Source organism: Lineus longissimus, chromosome 3, assembly GCF_910592395.1.
Source record: "Lineus longissimus chromosome 3, tnLinLong1.2, whole genome shotgun sequence".
NCBI classification, from domain to species: Eukaryota; Metazoa; Nemertea; class Pilidiophora; order Heteronemertea; family Lineidae; genus Lineus; species Lineus longissimus.
The window spans coordinates 26,315,477-26,329,769 of record NC_088310.1 but is presented as its reverse complement, the minus strand read 5'-3'; the positions used below and the strand labels follow the sequence as shown (position 1 = coordinate 26,329,769).

Sequence of the window (14,293 nt, the reverse complement as noted above, 5' to 3'; positions counted from 1 at the left end):
TACCTGATTCTGCGGTCTACGAGTCCCCCCTCCCGACTCCGGAATACCCAAAAGGGCCGGTTCACTCCAGCCATGCTGTGTGTCACACCGATGTAGAAACTGGAGTGAGACCTAATGTCTTCCAGGAAATGCATGACTGTGACACTGCACTGCTGTCAAAATCTGGTCCTCATCTCAGATAGATGTACTGTGTAGTGAGTGCCTCAATCTGTGCACTACAAAGATCAAGATAAGACAGCAATGTTTGAAAAATAAGATATATATTGATTTGTTTTCTACATACAACTATGTACAACATGCCATTCAATAACATGGACTAGATATGATCTGAGTAGCTTTTCCAAACAGTACTCTGAAATGTATCCTGAGCAGATCAAGCAATTCCATATCAGTCCATTTTTTATTGCATCGTGGAAGTATAAAATTGCCAAGTCTATGTCATGAAGCCAGAGCATTCATTATTCCTAACTGATAACAGTCCAACACTCCCAGACTGGCAGCACAGTTATGTCACTTAGGTTTATCCGCTTACATCACTGAGACACTCATGATGGAAGTGGTCCGTTGGTAGTGTACAGCTGTGCCACAACTTTACTCAAAGCGGGGCCAAAACTCCTGCAAAAAGAGTGAAAACCATTTTGATAGTAGTGAGTCTCTTGTACAACTATGATCAAGGTTACACTGCACTTTTATTAAGAGTGATTTTATGGGAAAAAGTCCATTATTTTCAACTGTCTTCAGGCAGCAATCACTTTAGAGTTACATGTACAAACATGTCAAATAAATAGCTTTGACCAAACCAAATTCGATACCGTCCTTCAGAATCTAACTCATTCATACGGCCTACCTGCTTCCTGCTCCAAACTTCAGATTTGCCAAGAGATTGTCTCTCTCTTGGTTACTGAGGCACTGGTCGTAAGCAGCAAACAAGCTGGAAGGAGAGAATAAGGTAAACTATCATCAGTCCAAGGAAAGGAAACTCTCAGTACAGTAGGAGTTTTGACCACAGGCAACCCTATCACAATACAAGCCATGCTTTCAGTGAACTGGGAGGTTGTAAAGCAACTCACTGTACATTTTAGCTCAACCCTCTCAGCCTCAATTTTAGTACAGAGACCAACCAGTGTGGCATTATTGCCTTACATGTAGATCCAATACAACCTGACAATAATCAGCCAAATGAATATGACATACCTTTGTGGAGTGTTGTACTTGGCAAGCACAGCAAGGGCTTTGTCTTGAGACATCTTGTTGATCCTCATCAGGTGTTTTCCAAAGTGTTCCTTCACCGTCAATGCGCGCGTCTTGACGCTCGACTTATTGAATTCGTCAAAGGTCATGAGTTGAAGCTGTGGAGCTGTGATATCTAAGTCACTGTCATCCAATTCGTCTTTGGAGCAGGCCACCAGTGTCTTCCGCTGGAATAACCAATACCCGACCCATGAAATATAGTTATATGCAGTTAACAAGAATTTGACAAAACAGTTTTTGAGGAGATTAAACAATCCTTTATACTGGGTACAGTACCCTTGAACATTTCTTTGGTTTTATGTACTCACTGTAATGCATTTCTGTAGAAACCTGGTCATGATGGTCAGATAGGCGACAGATTCTTTCTGGTTGTTTGTGTACTTTACAAAGAAACCATCGATAATCTGAAAGAGGAGGCATCATAAATCTAAAAGGTAATGCATCAAGTACACTTAGATATCTTATAAAGTCATCGAGTAGGAACTTGCTTAAGTAAGTGTGCCAACAGGAGAGACATTGTACGCATGAAGTGGATCAGTCGGAGTATTTCCAGATTCCAAGGGTTTTGGACTTATCTGCATCTGGTCACTCTGGGACATCAATTTTGAGTAATTATTGTGAGTGTGTGACTACCTGTGTATTAGCGATAGCTTGGTCTAGTGTGTCTTGCGGTAGACCAAAATTCTGTCCTGAACCATATTTTTCCACTAAGTAGATAGGCTTTTTCAGTCCACATTGCCTCAGGCGGAACTGAAAGCAAAGAATACAGCAATCTCTGAAAATTTTTGTAGTTGAGATGAAATTCTGCACATCGAATTAACTGTGATTTGCCTAGGAAATACACATATATTACAGATTGGTAAGGTCAGCTCACTTACTATAACCATAACTAGTGATTCCAACAGTTCAAGCAGAGACCAGCTATTGCCACAACTGAACACTAGCCCACCCCTCCTACCTACCTTCTGCTCCTTGAAGCGGCCATCTTTAATACTTCCAGACAAATCATCCATACGTTTCCTCTCGACAACGAAGTCTAGAATGAGTTCTTTGCACTGTGGAGCCCGCAGCTGGTCTAGAAAGAAGGAATGTCAAATGTTAAGATTAAGAATACTTGAACCTGAAATGTGTCTCATCATAGATTAATCTGTCTTCATCAGTTGAGAGATACCATACCAGACATGAACATATCCAAAGAGAAACCAACTTCAACACCACAAGTACAAATTGCCTGGAAAAGGTCTTACAAACCGGCCCAGTTGAAGGCAGATTGAGAAATGCCACATCTTTTGCCAACTTTGTTAAAACTTGGCTTCAAGCATTGTGCAATACCAGTGCTTTTGGTAATCATCTGAAACTGGAGTCTGTTTGCACCGTTGAGATATCAACTGCTTACTTGGGTCAATTTCCAACTTCTCTCGTGCAATCCAGGCAAAGTCGCCCACTGTGAGGTTCCTGACATCACAGCTGACACCGTTCTTCATCAACTCAGGGAGGAGGTTCTTCTTACTACAGCCACTGCAGGGAAAGGATGTTTCAATGAAAATGACATTGCCGGACAAATTCGTAACATTGCTAGATAGTCAGTGGCCATGCAATTACCCCATTTGGATAGTGTCTTGGTTTACATCTCCACACTTCACTACAGCCATTGTTGTAATGAGGACAACAAGTGCAATGTGGGTCAATGTCTAAAACGACGTCCATCTGATATGAATGTGGCATCAGAATAAAACTTACGCTCCAAAATGTTCTCTATTATCCACACATAAGACGACCTCAAACTCTCCAGGATGAAGCGTAAACTTTGGCACAACAGAACTGGCTATCGAGTCGACTGAATTGACACTTGATTGAGAATCCTGACCGGTAGATCTTTGACTAGAACCAGCCGCAGATACTGCAAGAGCAGGCTTTTTGGGAAATGCTGGCAGAAATTGTGACTTTGGTGCAGGAGGGTTGATGATTTCTTTGATGTCATTCTGGGCAGCTGTTGTGATCGTGGCTGATGGCACATTCTTTTTCTTGGCAGGTTTCTTTGCAGGAGGAAGAACATCTGCCTTTGTAAAACTGGCAGACGCCATGGACGCAATGTCTTGTTTTGATTTATCAGCAGTCATGGCACTTGGTTTTGGCAAGGCTTTCTTGATTGTTGAACAGTCAGCAGCATCCTCATGGTGGAGATAGGCGTAGACATTCGACCCTTCTCGGCTCCTGAAAGCGATTTAAATGACCTTCATAACCAAAGACTGGATGAGCTCAAAGATGAGGGTAGAACTAGACTTCCCCAAGTTGCTTTGCCATTTGCTCAGCAGACCAGCAGTTTCATCAAGAGCTGGATTACATGACTTTCAGTCAGATTCAGAATAGAGATAACCCATCGCTCATCTGATCTAACAGATAAAGTTACTGATTTAGAGCACCAAGGTATGACGATTTAACCAAATTTGCTAGAACAAACTTCACACATACCTTGCATTGTCCAGTTTGTATCTCAACGGGGAGACCAATAAATCATAGTAGCTACATCGAATCAGCAACCCGATGGAAATCTCCTCTGAAAACAAGAGACATGGACCAATTGATATATGGTGAAAGTCAGGCACATAATCAGGTAAAGGCAAGTATATTCACACTACTTAAAATGTGAATATAGGTTTGGAGCCTGAACAAGCCATCCTGGCCAAAATTGGGATGATCTACACAGATGACATCATTAGTTAGAGATCAGCAGCCTGACTTTGGTGGTTCCAAAGATAGATCAAGACGGTAGCAACAAGTGCTATGTCATGAGTAAGAATAAATGTTCCAGATTATGATAAGATACAATGAAATGTGATACGCACCATCCACGAGAACACAAGCCTGGTCCTTCCGCTGAACTTCCCTGCCAGCATCGTCAATATAGGTGAACTGAAGACCTGACACAGCGCACAGACTCCTATTACGAAAAGATTGTCAGTTAGTATTAACGAAAGATGTAAATGCACCGATCACTCATTACAAACAGTGCAAAAGGCCCTCTATTCTAACTTACTTCACTGTCTTTCATATATTATGATATTTTGTTGTCCCCTTATGTTTCACCTCAGGCTCATAAACCGAAATAGGAAAGTGCTAAGAGACACTTACATGTCTGGGTTTTCAACATTTGGTAAACCGTCTGGTGAGTCTAGATGTAGTGGAATATCATCACCGTTATCACTGAGGCTGTGAGCACCATACCCTCCAAACCCAGCGCCTTCATCAGGTGACAAGTATCCAATGTCCATAGCTGGAGGAGGTCTGAAAAATAGGCATGAGAAGATGGTGCTATTATGAAATAGTGCCTCGGCTAAGAACAGCCCTCTATTCAAGGACTCAGTGAAGTCCATTAGTTCTGACCAACCAAAAATTTACTGTTAAATCAAGAAAGGGAGAATGGACTTACTTTTTCTTTGGATTCTTCTTTAGTGCAGCAGCACCAGTGGGGGTTGCCGGATTCCTCTTTAGAGCAGCACCAGCAGCAGCTGCCGCAGGTGTTCTTTTCTTGACTGGTGAGGCTGCCCGAAGGGTAAACTGTGGCACATTCTCAACACGATTGGTCACACCTCCTTGAAGCTGCTCAGCTGCAAGGATTTTATGAGCAAGTTCGCATCCAGCATCGGTAATGGTATATCTGAAATACAAATAAAGTACAGCATGATAAATGCTAAATCCCAGAACCTCTCTTAGTGGAAACCACTCTATCAAGTTCACCCTCTCCAATAAGGACACTAGTTTTGATACTAAGTTCAATTTTTCTATTACATTTGACCTCTCTAATCAGGACACCTCTCAATAAAGAACAGCACTTGTCAGTTCCCAGGGTGTCGTTGATACAGAGGTTTCACTGTAATTGTCTGCTGGCATCTGTAAGAATCATAAAAGAATAAACTTACTTAGCAGGGCTGCTTTCCTTCATGATGAAACCTTTCTTGACCAGCATCCCCATAGATGACCAGGCAGTGTAGCGGCAGCCAGGATCAGGCTGAAATCAAACACAAATTATATTCAAACTCTCAATGGTAGGAACACAGATACTGATGCACACAACCTAAGGGTCTTGAATTCAAACCCCAGTCAGAAGACTGTATTTTCTTACTCACACTCACAGTCAAATTCGAGTGCAGCATTTCATAAGTAACTTACGACTTATGGAAGCCTACAGTAGTGACAGTAGACTGTTGTTCAGTGCTTTGAAACTGACCCAGGTCAGCATAAACTGCTATGAGAAAGTATCATTTATTATCATCATAAGTTATGAATTAGCAATACTAGGTTTTGGATGAATCTGAGGCACAAAAGCCCATAGGATATGCTTACTACGGTTAGTGATTTCTCTGAGAGCGGCTGTGCATCCTCTATCAGCTCCTGCTTCAACATGTAACCTCTACTGTGCGCCAACTGAAATAAACAAACAAGAAGTCAAATGTACATGGCTGCGCAGTACTCGATACACAGGGTATACCTGGTTTATCGAGTGTGAATGCAATGCATGATGGGATGGCATACTCTAGAATGTGTGTGTGCCAGACCTGACGAATTGATCATCAGTGAAACTTTCTGATCGACTCGTATCTTTCCTGGTGTTCATCATATTGGTCACTTTCAAAAGATTTCACGTCGATCTGGCTATCTGATGGTGAATTTTATGAACTATCAGTCCCCTTAAAGAGCTTCTTGAGAATTATCTTTAATGCTAACCTGTTGATTCTTGTAAAGGGTAATCAGAAGGGCATATGGTCCAGATTTGTAGGCGGGAATGTACTCTTTGTCTTTTCCTGGCGTTTTCTGCAACAAATATGATGAATTACTTGTATGATATTTAGCTTTTGCAACAGCTACCATAAAAGGTGTACATAACCTAAAAGACCAACCTTTTTGCTAACACTGCCAGGTGTCATACCCAGCCCATCATCTGGTGGAGGCGGTATGGTCAAGTGCGCAAATTGTGGATCTGGTAGGGGTAATATCAGAGCAGGGTTGACACTGGTACCTGGCTCTGTGGCTTTCTTGGCCGTCTTTTTTCGTTTTACTGGAGTCACTATCTCAGGTTCATCATCCATTACAGGGGCTGGAAGCTGTCCTCCTGATAATAGCAGAAAAAAATGATTTAGTTAAATAATTTGGTTTTGTAATTGACAACGTACATTCAAGCATTGTGGTTCCATTGCAGAAGACCTCGGAAAGTCGAGGTACAGGACACAACTAACGATCACCACCTGATCAGAAGTGTGGAAATTATAAGTCAATACTCACCATGCATCAGTTTATATTCAGCCAACTTCTTGTCCAACATCACACATGTTTTATCACCAATATGCTCCAGAAATTTACATTCCTTTCCTGTTGGGATCATAAGAGGGTACTTCTTCAAGGAATTTATAGCCTGAAAGACAAAGCGAAATAGATCCATCTTGTTGGCCTAACCTCACCAGTGAAATCAGCACAACTATCAAATGCATATGTAACCCTTCTTGTTCTGAAAAAGTCCAATGAATGCGAGAGGAATCCCTTCAATTGAGTGGGATAAGGACTCTTAAAAGTTTAAATTAATTGTAAAGTGAAATTTGTTACCTCTACCTTATTGTAATTAAAGGCACTCTTCCATCCTTTCTCATTGGCTTCATCTCTCCATTCAGTCAGCCATTGGATAAACATGGGATTGGCACAGCCAGCCTTCTTCTTCTTCCTCTTCCCTAGCAATATCGGGGCAGCCATCACAGGTGAATCACCATCCTGGTTTTTGCAATGAAAAATATCAGCTTCAGAGAACACTTCAGGTATCAAAATAATACGTCATAAAAATGCAAATATCAGCCTAGTTCCATAGGTCTTAAAATACTATTACTAATAGACTGTGACAACAGACTGTGGAGCTACTTTTGGCTTCAGTCATCCTCCCCCGGTGTCCTTTCGTGTTCTTCACCAAAGTTTTCATTGGCCCTTGACTCTTGGCCCGGTGGACGTTTGTAACTAATTGTAACCGGGTTGATCCAGCAGCGGCTAGCAGCCGACATTTGTCTTGACTCTTGCTTGGCGCTGCTACAGCTTAAAGTGCTGTTTTAGAGCCTAGAAGCAGTGTCATCATTGGCGAAATCGACCAACATTTGTGAGGGGCTGAGTTTCGTCCAAAAATAGATCTGTTTACACACAAATGGCACTGCATTGCAGGTACACTTCAACGGGTCATTGTCGGACGTCAGTTCGCCAAGAAAACCAAAGGAATCGAAGGATTCATTGAACTCATCAACACATCATTAGTTTTCAGTGAAGTGCAACTGTATTCCTAGGTAAATCACTTTGGTATATAGAGAGTAAGATTACAATTAACTCACGTTAAAGTTTGAGTTCCGGGGAGGTAGCGTTGTCAGTACGTTGGTTTAGGGGCGCAATAACCTAGCTTATAGCGAGCAATTAGTACACTAAGATTTCAGTGATTAACATAATAGTTGCAAGTATTTGGCATTTTAGACTCATATTTCGTGCTATAATAACTACGTTGTAAACATAATGCTCAAAATTGATTCATGAAAAAGTTGTTAGGGCAATATCAAGCAAGCAGTAATGGAAAAAAGTGTAATTCCATTAACTGAATATTGTTTTTAGACACTATAACATTTTAGGCCTACTTTTCCGTAAACCACGAGAACAATGTATGTGAAAAAAACAACACATATAAGTGAGGCGCCGAGTATACAGTAATTGTAAGGTAAAGAAAAGCTCGGTCTCTAAAGTCTGGAGGTCCGGAGTCCGTAACCGTGACGGTCACGAGAGTGGCTTGTCCTTACGGATAGATCGAGAGGGCGGTTTGGGGTTCCGCCGACGGTGCTCGCATGCATTGGTCGTATCCCCGAAACCTTTACAACGCGAACAAATCTGGTGGCATCCATGACGGTATAGGAATTGACGGTGAAGTTACAAAAAATCTGGTGGCATCCAATGACGGTATAGGAATTGACGGTGAAGGATCTCGTGGCATATCGGATGCGCATCCGAAGACGGTAAGGGAATTGACGGTGAAGGATCTCGTGGCATATCGGATGCGCATCCGATGACGGTAAAGAAATTGACGGTAAAGGATCTCGTGGCATATCGGATGCGCATCCGAAGACGGTAAGGGAATTGACGGTGAAGATCTCGTGGCATATCGGATGCGCATCCGAAGACGGTAAGGGAATTGACGGTAAAGGATCTCGTGGCATATCGGATGCGCATCCGAAGACGGTAAGGGAATTGACGGTAAAGGATCTCGTGGCATATCGGATGCGCATCCGAAGACGGTAAGGGAATTGACGGTAAAGGATCTCGTACGTGGCATATCGGATGCGCATCCGATGACGGTTTTATATACATATATATATATATTATATAAATTTTAGTTTTACACTATTATGTAAGTGCAAGCTCTAGTGAGCTCACACATCTGTTTGACAGTCCTGGCTCCTCCATCGTGCTGACAACATGATGAGAGAGATGAGACAGTCACAGCCAGGCAAAAAAAGTCTTGGCTGCTCTGCCAAGTTGTCAACATGGTGAGAGAGATGAGGCAGTCACAGCCAGGCCGAATCAGTTCTGGCTGCTCCACCGTGTTGACGATTGCAACACGATGAGAGTGATGAGGAAGTCATAGCCAGGCCGAATCAATCCTGGCTGCTCCACCGTGCTGACAACATGATGAGAGAGATGAGGAAGTCACAGCCAGGCCGAATCAGTCCTGGCTGCTCCACCGTGTTGACAACATAATGCGTGTGATGAGACAGTCACAGCCAGGCCGCATCAATCTTCGCCGCACTGCCTAGTTGTTAATAAGGCGAGAGAGATGAGACAGTCAGAGCCAGGCCGAATCAGTTCTGGCTGCTCCACCGTGTTGACAATAATTATGGTGAAAGAGATGAGACAGTCACAGCCAGGCAAAATCAGTCTTGGCTGCTCTGCCAAGTTGTCAACATGGTGAGAGAGATGAGGCAGTCACAGCCAGGCCGAATCAGTCCTGGCTGCTCCACCGTGTTGACAACATGATGAGAGAGATGAGGAAGTCACAGCCAGGCCGAATCAATCCTGGCTGCTCCACCGTGCTGACAACATGATGAGAGAGGTGAGGAAGTCACAGCCAGGCCGAATCAATCCTGGCTGCTCCACCGTACTGACAACATGATGCGAGTGATGAGACAGTCACAGCCAGGCCACATCAATATTCGCCGCACTGTCTAGTTGTTAATATGGCGAGAGAGATGAGACAGTCACAGCCAGGCCGAATCAGTTCTGGCTGCTCCACCGTGTTGACAATAATTATGGTGAGAGAGATGAGACAGTCACAGCCAGGCCAAATCAGTCTTGGCTGCTCTGCCAAGTTATCAACATGGTGAGAGAGATGAGGAAGTCACAGCCAGGCCGAATCAGTCCTGGCTGCTCCACCGTGTTGACAACATGATGAGAGAGATGAGGAAGTCACAACCAGGCCAAATCAGTCCTGGCTGCTCCACCGTGTTGACAACATTATGAGAGTGATGAGACAGTCACAGCCAGGCCGAATCAATCTTCGCCGCACTGCCTAGTTGTTAATATGGCGAGAGAGATGAGACAGTCACAGCCAGGCAAAATCAGTCTTGGCTGCTCTTCCAAGTTGTCTACATGGTGAGAGAGATGAGACAGTCACAGCAATGCGGCATCAGTCTTCGCTGCACTGCCTAGTTGTTAATATGGTGAGAGAGATGAGGCAGTCACAGCCAGGCCGAATCAGTTCTGGCTGCTCCACCGTGTTGACGATTGCAACACGATGAGAGTGATGAGGAAGTCATAGCCAGGCCGAATCAATCCTGGCTGCTCCACCGTGCTGACAACATGATGAGAGAGATGAGGAAGTCACAGCCAGGCCGAATCAATCCTGGCTGCTCCACCGTGCTGACAACATGATGAGAGTGATGAAACAGTCACAGCCAGGCCGCATCAATCTTCGCCGTACTGCCTAGTTGTTAATATGGCGAGAGAGATGAGACAGTCACAGCCAGGCCGAATCAGTTCTGGCTGCTCCACCGTGTTGACAACATGATGAGAGTGATGAGGAAGTCACAGCCAGGCCGAATCAATCCTGGCTGCTCCACCGTGCTGACAACATGATGAGAGTGATAAAACAGTCACAGCCAGGCCGCATCAATCTTCGCCGTACTGCCTAGTTGTTAATATTCAATCTTTGCCGTACTGCCTAGTTGTTAATATGGCGAGAGAGATGAGACAGTCACAGCCAGGCCGAATCAGTTCTGGCTGCTCCTGTGTGTTGACAATAATTATGGTGAGAGAGATGAGACAGTCACAGCCAGGCCAAATCAGTCTTGGCTGCTCTGCCATTAAGTTGTCAACATTGTGAGAGAGATGAGGAAGTCACAGCCAGGCCGAATCAGTCCTGGCTGCTCCACCATGTTGACAAAATGATGAGAGAGATGAGCTCGAGGCAGTCACAACCAGGCCGAATCAGTCCTGGCTGCTCCACCGTGTTGACAACATGATGAGAGTGATGAGACAGTCACAGCCAGGCTGCATCAATCTTCGCCGCACTGCCTAGTTGTTAATATGGCCAGAGAGATGAGACAGTCACAGCCAGGCCAAATCAGTATCGGCTGCTCTGCCAAGTTGTCTACATGGTGAGAGAGATGAGACAGTCACAGCCAGGCCAAATCAGTCTTGGCTGCTCTACCAAGTTGTCTACATGGTGAGAGAGATGAGACAGTCACAGCCAGGCTGAATCAGTCCTGGCTGCTCCACCGTGTTGACAACATGATGAGGGAGATGAGACAGTCACAGCCAGGCCAAATCAGTCTTGGCTGCTCTGCCAAGTTGTCAACATGGTGAGAGAGATGAGGCAGTCACAGCCAGGCCGAATCAGACCTGGCTGCTCCACCGTTATGACAACATGATGAGAGAGATGAGATGGTCATAGCCAGGCCACATCAGTCTTCGCCGCACTGCCTAGTTGTTAATATGGTGAGAGAGATGAGACAGTCCCAGCCAGGCCGAATCAGTCCTGGCTGCCCCACTGTGTTGACAGCATGATGAGAGAGATGAACATAGCCAGGCCGAATTAGTCCTGGCTGCTCCACCGTGTTGACAACATGATGAGAGAGATGAGATAGTCACAGCCACAGTACTTCGATCGTTTCTCCTCCGCACGTGCTAGGACGTGTCTGTCGGAGCTGACAGCTATCTCGATGATTAGGACCTCCTTTTCCTTCTCATAGAAGACGAGTATGTCGGGGTGCCGGTGTTTTATAGCCGGGCCCGTGGGGACTAGCGAGTCCCAGAGCAATCTCAGTTTCTTTCCAGAGTACGAGTGGTCATTGGAACCGGCTTCTCGAGACCACATACTGATGGTATCCATCAATATGTGTCTCCTTGACTGATGTAAACAGTACCGGTACCATTATAGAGGATGTAGGGGCATGCAATGGCTGTATGGGAGCATTGAACTCATCAACACATCATGAGTTTTCAGTGAAGTTCAACTGTATTCCTAGATAAATCACTTTGGTATATAGAGAGTAAGATTGCAATTAATCCATGTTAAAGTTTGAGGTTCTCAGTACGTTGGTTTAGGGGCGCAATCACCTAGCTTATAGCGAGCGATAAGTACACTAAAATTTCAGTGATGGACGTACAATATGCGTATATTACGGTAATAGTTGCAAGTATTTGGCATTTTGGGGTCATATATCGTGTTATAATAACTACGTTGTAAACATAATGCTTAAAATTGATTCATGAAAAAGGCATTAGGGCAATATTAAGCAAACAGTAATTGAAAAAAGTGTCATTCCATTAACTGAATATTGTTTTTAGACACTATATACATTTGGGCCAACTTTTCCGTAATCCACGAGAACATTGTATGTGAAAAAAAAAACAACGCATTTAAGTGAGTCGCCGAGTATATAGTATTCGTAAGGTAAAGAAAAGCTCGGTCTCTATAAGTCTCGGTGGTCTTTATACTGGGGTCCGTGAGCATTGACAGTCTAGTGGCGTGGCCTACGGATAGATCGAGAGGGCGGTTTGGGGTTCCGCCGACGGTGCTCGCATGCATTGGTCGTATCCCCGAAACCTTTTCAAAGTCAAAAAATCTGGTGGCATCGATTCATGATGGTAAAGGAATTGACGGTGAAGTTACAAAAAATCTGGTGGCATCGATCCAAAGACGGTTAGGAATTGACGGTTAAGTTTGAAAATCTGGTGGCATCGATCCAATGACGGTAAAGGAATTGACGGTGAAGGGTCTCGTGGCATATCGGATGCGCATCCGATGACGGTTATATATATATTTTATATATATTTTAGTTTTATACTATTGTATAAGTGCAAGCTCTAGTGAGCTCACACAAGTGTTTGACTGTCCTGGCTGCTCCACTGGCTGACGAGAGAGTTGAGACAGTCACAGACAGGCCAAATCAGTCTTGGCTGCTCTGCCAAGTTGTCAACATGGTGAGAGAGGGATAAGGCAGTCACAGCCAGGCCGAATCAGTCCTGGCTGCTCCACCGTGTTGACAACATGATGAGTGAGATGAGACAGTCACAGCCAGGTCAAATCAGTCTTGGCTGCTCTGCCAAGTTGTCTACATGGTGAGAGAGATGAGACGGTCACAGCCAGGCCGAATCAGTCCTGGCTGCTCCACTGTGTTGACAGCATGGTGAGGGAGATGAGATGTCACAACCAGGCCAGGTTTAAAGCACAAATATCAGGAAAATCACATCAAAAGAATCATTTAATTTATTAAGACAATGTAACTTTTCAAATCTAGATACATGAGAAATTTCTTTGATATATCTTCTATGACATCTTCTCTGATATACTTCTAAATAGCATACCATAGAAGAGGTATCATTACAAGAAAAATATCAAAATGTCCAAAATGCAAACCATGGGAAATTGTAAGTTTTTTGAAACATATACTGACCACAACGATCTTGGACCATCACACTCGTTTCCGGAAATTGTGTCTCACTGCTTGAAGGGATTTGGGTCATATTTTCCCTAAACAGCTTCATTGGGTTGCTGCTCAAAGGGTTCTACGACTCTACAGAAAATTTTGTTAATGAGCCAGCAACCCTCGTCTTTCTATACTACAGGCACCAGTGCCCTTGGTCCTAGCTATCATCTCAATATGCTTGTGACGACAGGTACAACCTGGCCGTCTCTTATACTGCAGACACCAACCCCTTTGTCCGAGCTATCATCTCACTATGCTTGTGACGACAGGTACAACCTGACTGTCTCTTCTATACTGCAGGCACCAAGGCCCTTGGTCTGAGCTATTATCTCAATATGCTTGTGACGACAGGTACAACCTGGCCGTCTCTTATACTGCAGACACCAAGGCCCCTTGGTCCGAGCTATCATCTCACTATGCTTGTGACGACAGGTACAACCTGGCCGTCTCTTATACTGCAGACACCAAGGCCCCTTGGTCCGAGCTATCATTTCACTATGCTTGTGACGACAGGTACAACCTGGCTGTCTCTTCTATATTGCAGGCACCAAGGCCCCTTGGTCTGAGCTATCATCTCACTATGCTTGGGACGACAGGTACAACGTGACCGTCTCTTCTATGCTGCAGGCACCAAGGCCCCTTGGTCTGAGCTATCATCTCACTAAGCTTGTGAAGACAGGTACAACCTGGATGTCTCTTCTATACCGCAGGCACCAAGGCCCCTTGGTCTGAGCTATCATCTCACTATGCTTGTGAAGACAGGTACAACCTGACAGTCTCTTCTATACTGTCAGCCAGGACTGATTCGGCCTAGCTGTGACTCTCTCATCTCTCTCACCATGTTGTCAGCACGGTGGAGCAGCCATGACCGATTCGGCCTGGCTGTGACTGTCTCATCTCTCTCATCATGTTGGCAACACGACGGAGCAGCCAGGACTGATTTGGCCTGGCTGTGACTACCGCGTCTCATCTCTCTCACCATGTTGGCAACATGGTGGAGCAGCCAGGACTGATTCGACCTGCCTGTGACTGTCTCATCTCGCTCA

At 44.6% G+C, this 14,293-nt stretch overlaps 1 protein-coding gene across 2 annotated transcripts; it reads right to left on the bottom strand.

Annotated features, from left to right (window-relative positions):
* Positions 1 to 263: 263 nt before the first annotated feature.
* LOC135484429 (crossover junction endonuclease MUS81-like) lies at positions 264 to 7,940 on the bottom strand. 2 transcript variants are annotated; one of them, XM_064765882.1, is made up of 19 exons: positions 7,611 to 7,940; positions 6,856 to 7,011; positions 6,532 to 6,661; positions 6,150 to 6,361; positions 5,977 to 6,063; positions 5,596 to 5,676; positions 5,172 to 5,260; positions 4,682 to 4,909; positions 4,384 to 4,536; positions 4,098 to 4,192; positions 3,724 to 3,808; positions 2,992 to 3,465; positions 2,648 to 2,769; positions 2,214 to 2,326; positions 1,885 to 2,001; positions 1,560 to 1,655; positions 1,195 to 1,418; positions 848 to 931; positions 264 to 615 (listed from the first exon to the last, which is right to left on the bottom strand). In XM_064765882.1, the coding sequence occupies exons 2-19, from the start codon at positions 6,991 to 6,993 to the stop codon at positions 546 to 548; spliced, it is 2,598 nt and encodes an 865-aa protein (XP_064621952.1). In that variant the 5' UTR covers positions 6,994 to 7,011; positions 7,611 to 7,940; the 3' UTR covers positions 264 to 545. The 2 variants fall into 2 exon arrangements, with proteins under 2 accessions (XP_064621952.1, XP_064621953.1); XM_064765883.1 differs by lacking the exon at positions 7,611 to 7,940 and having other exon boundaries at positions 6,856 to 7,313.
* Between the last annotated feature and the right edge of the window lie 6,353 nt (positions 7,941 to 14,293).

Excerpts from the sequence above, each read along its gene's own strand:
- LOC135484429 (XM_064765882.1), bottom strand. The coding sequence starts at position 6,993 with ATGGCTGCCCCGATATTGCTAGGGAAGAGGAAGAAGAAGAAGGCTGGC. Across the intron at positions 6,362-6,531 it reads TGAATATAAACTGATGCATG|GAGGACAGCTTCCAGCCCCT; the intron begins GTGAGTATTGAC and ends TGCTATTATCAG. Across the intron at positions 3,466-3,723 it reads TACAAACTGGACAATGCAAG|GAGCCGAGAAGGGTCGAATG; the intron begins GTATGTGTGAAG and ends AATCGCTTTCAG.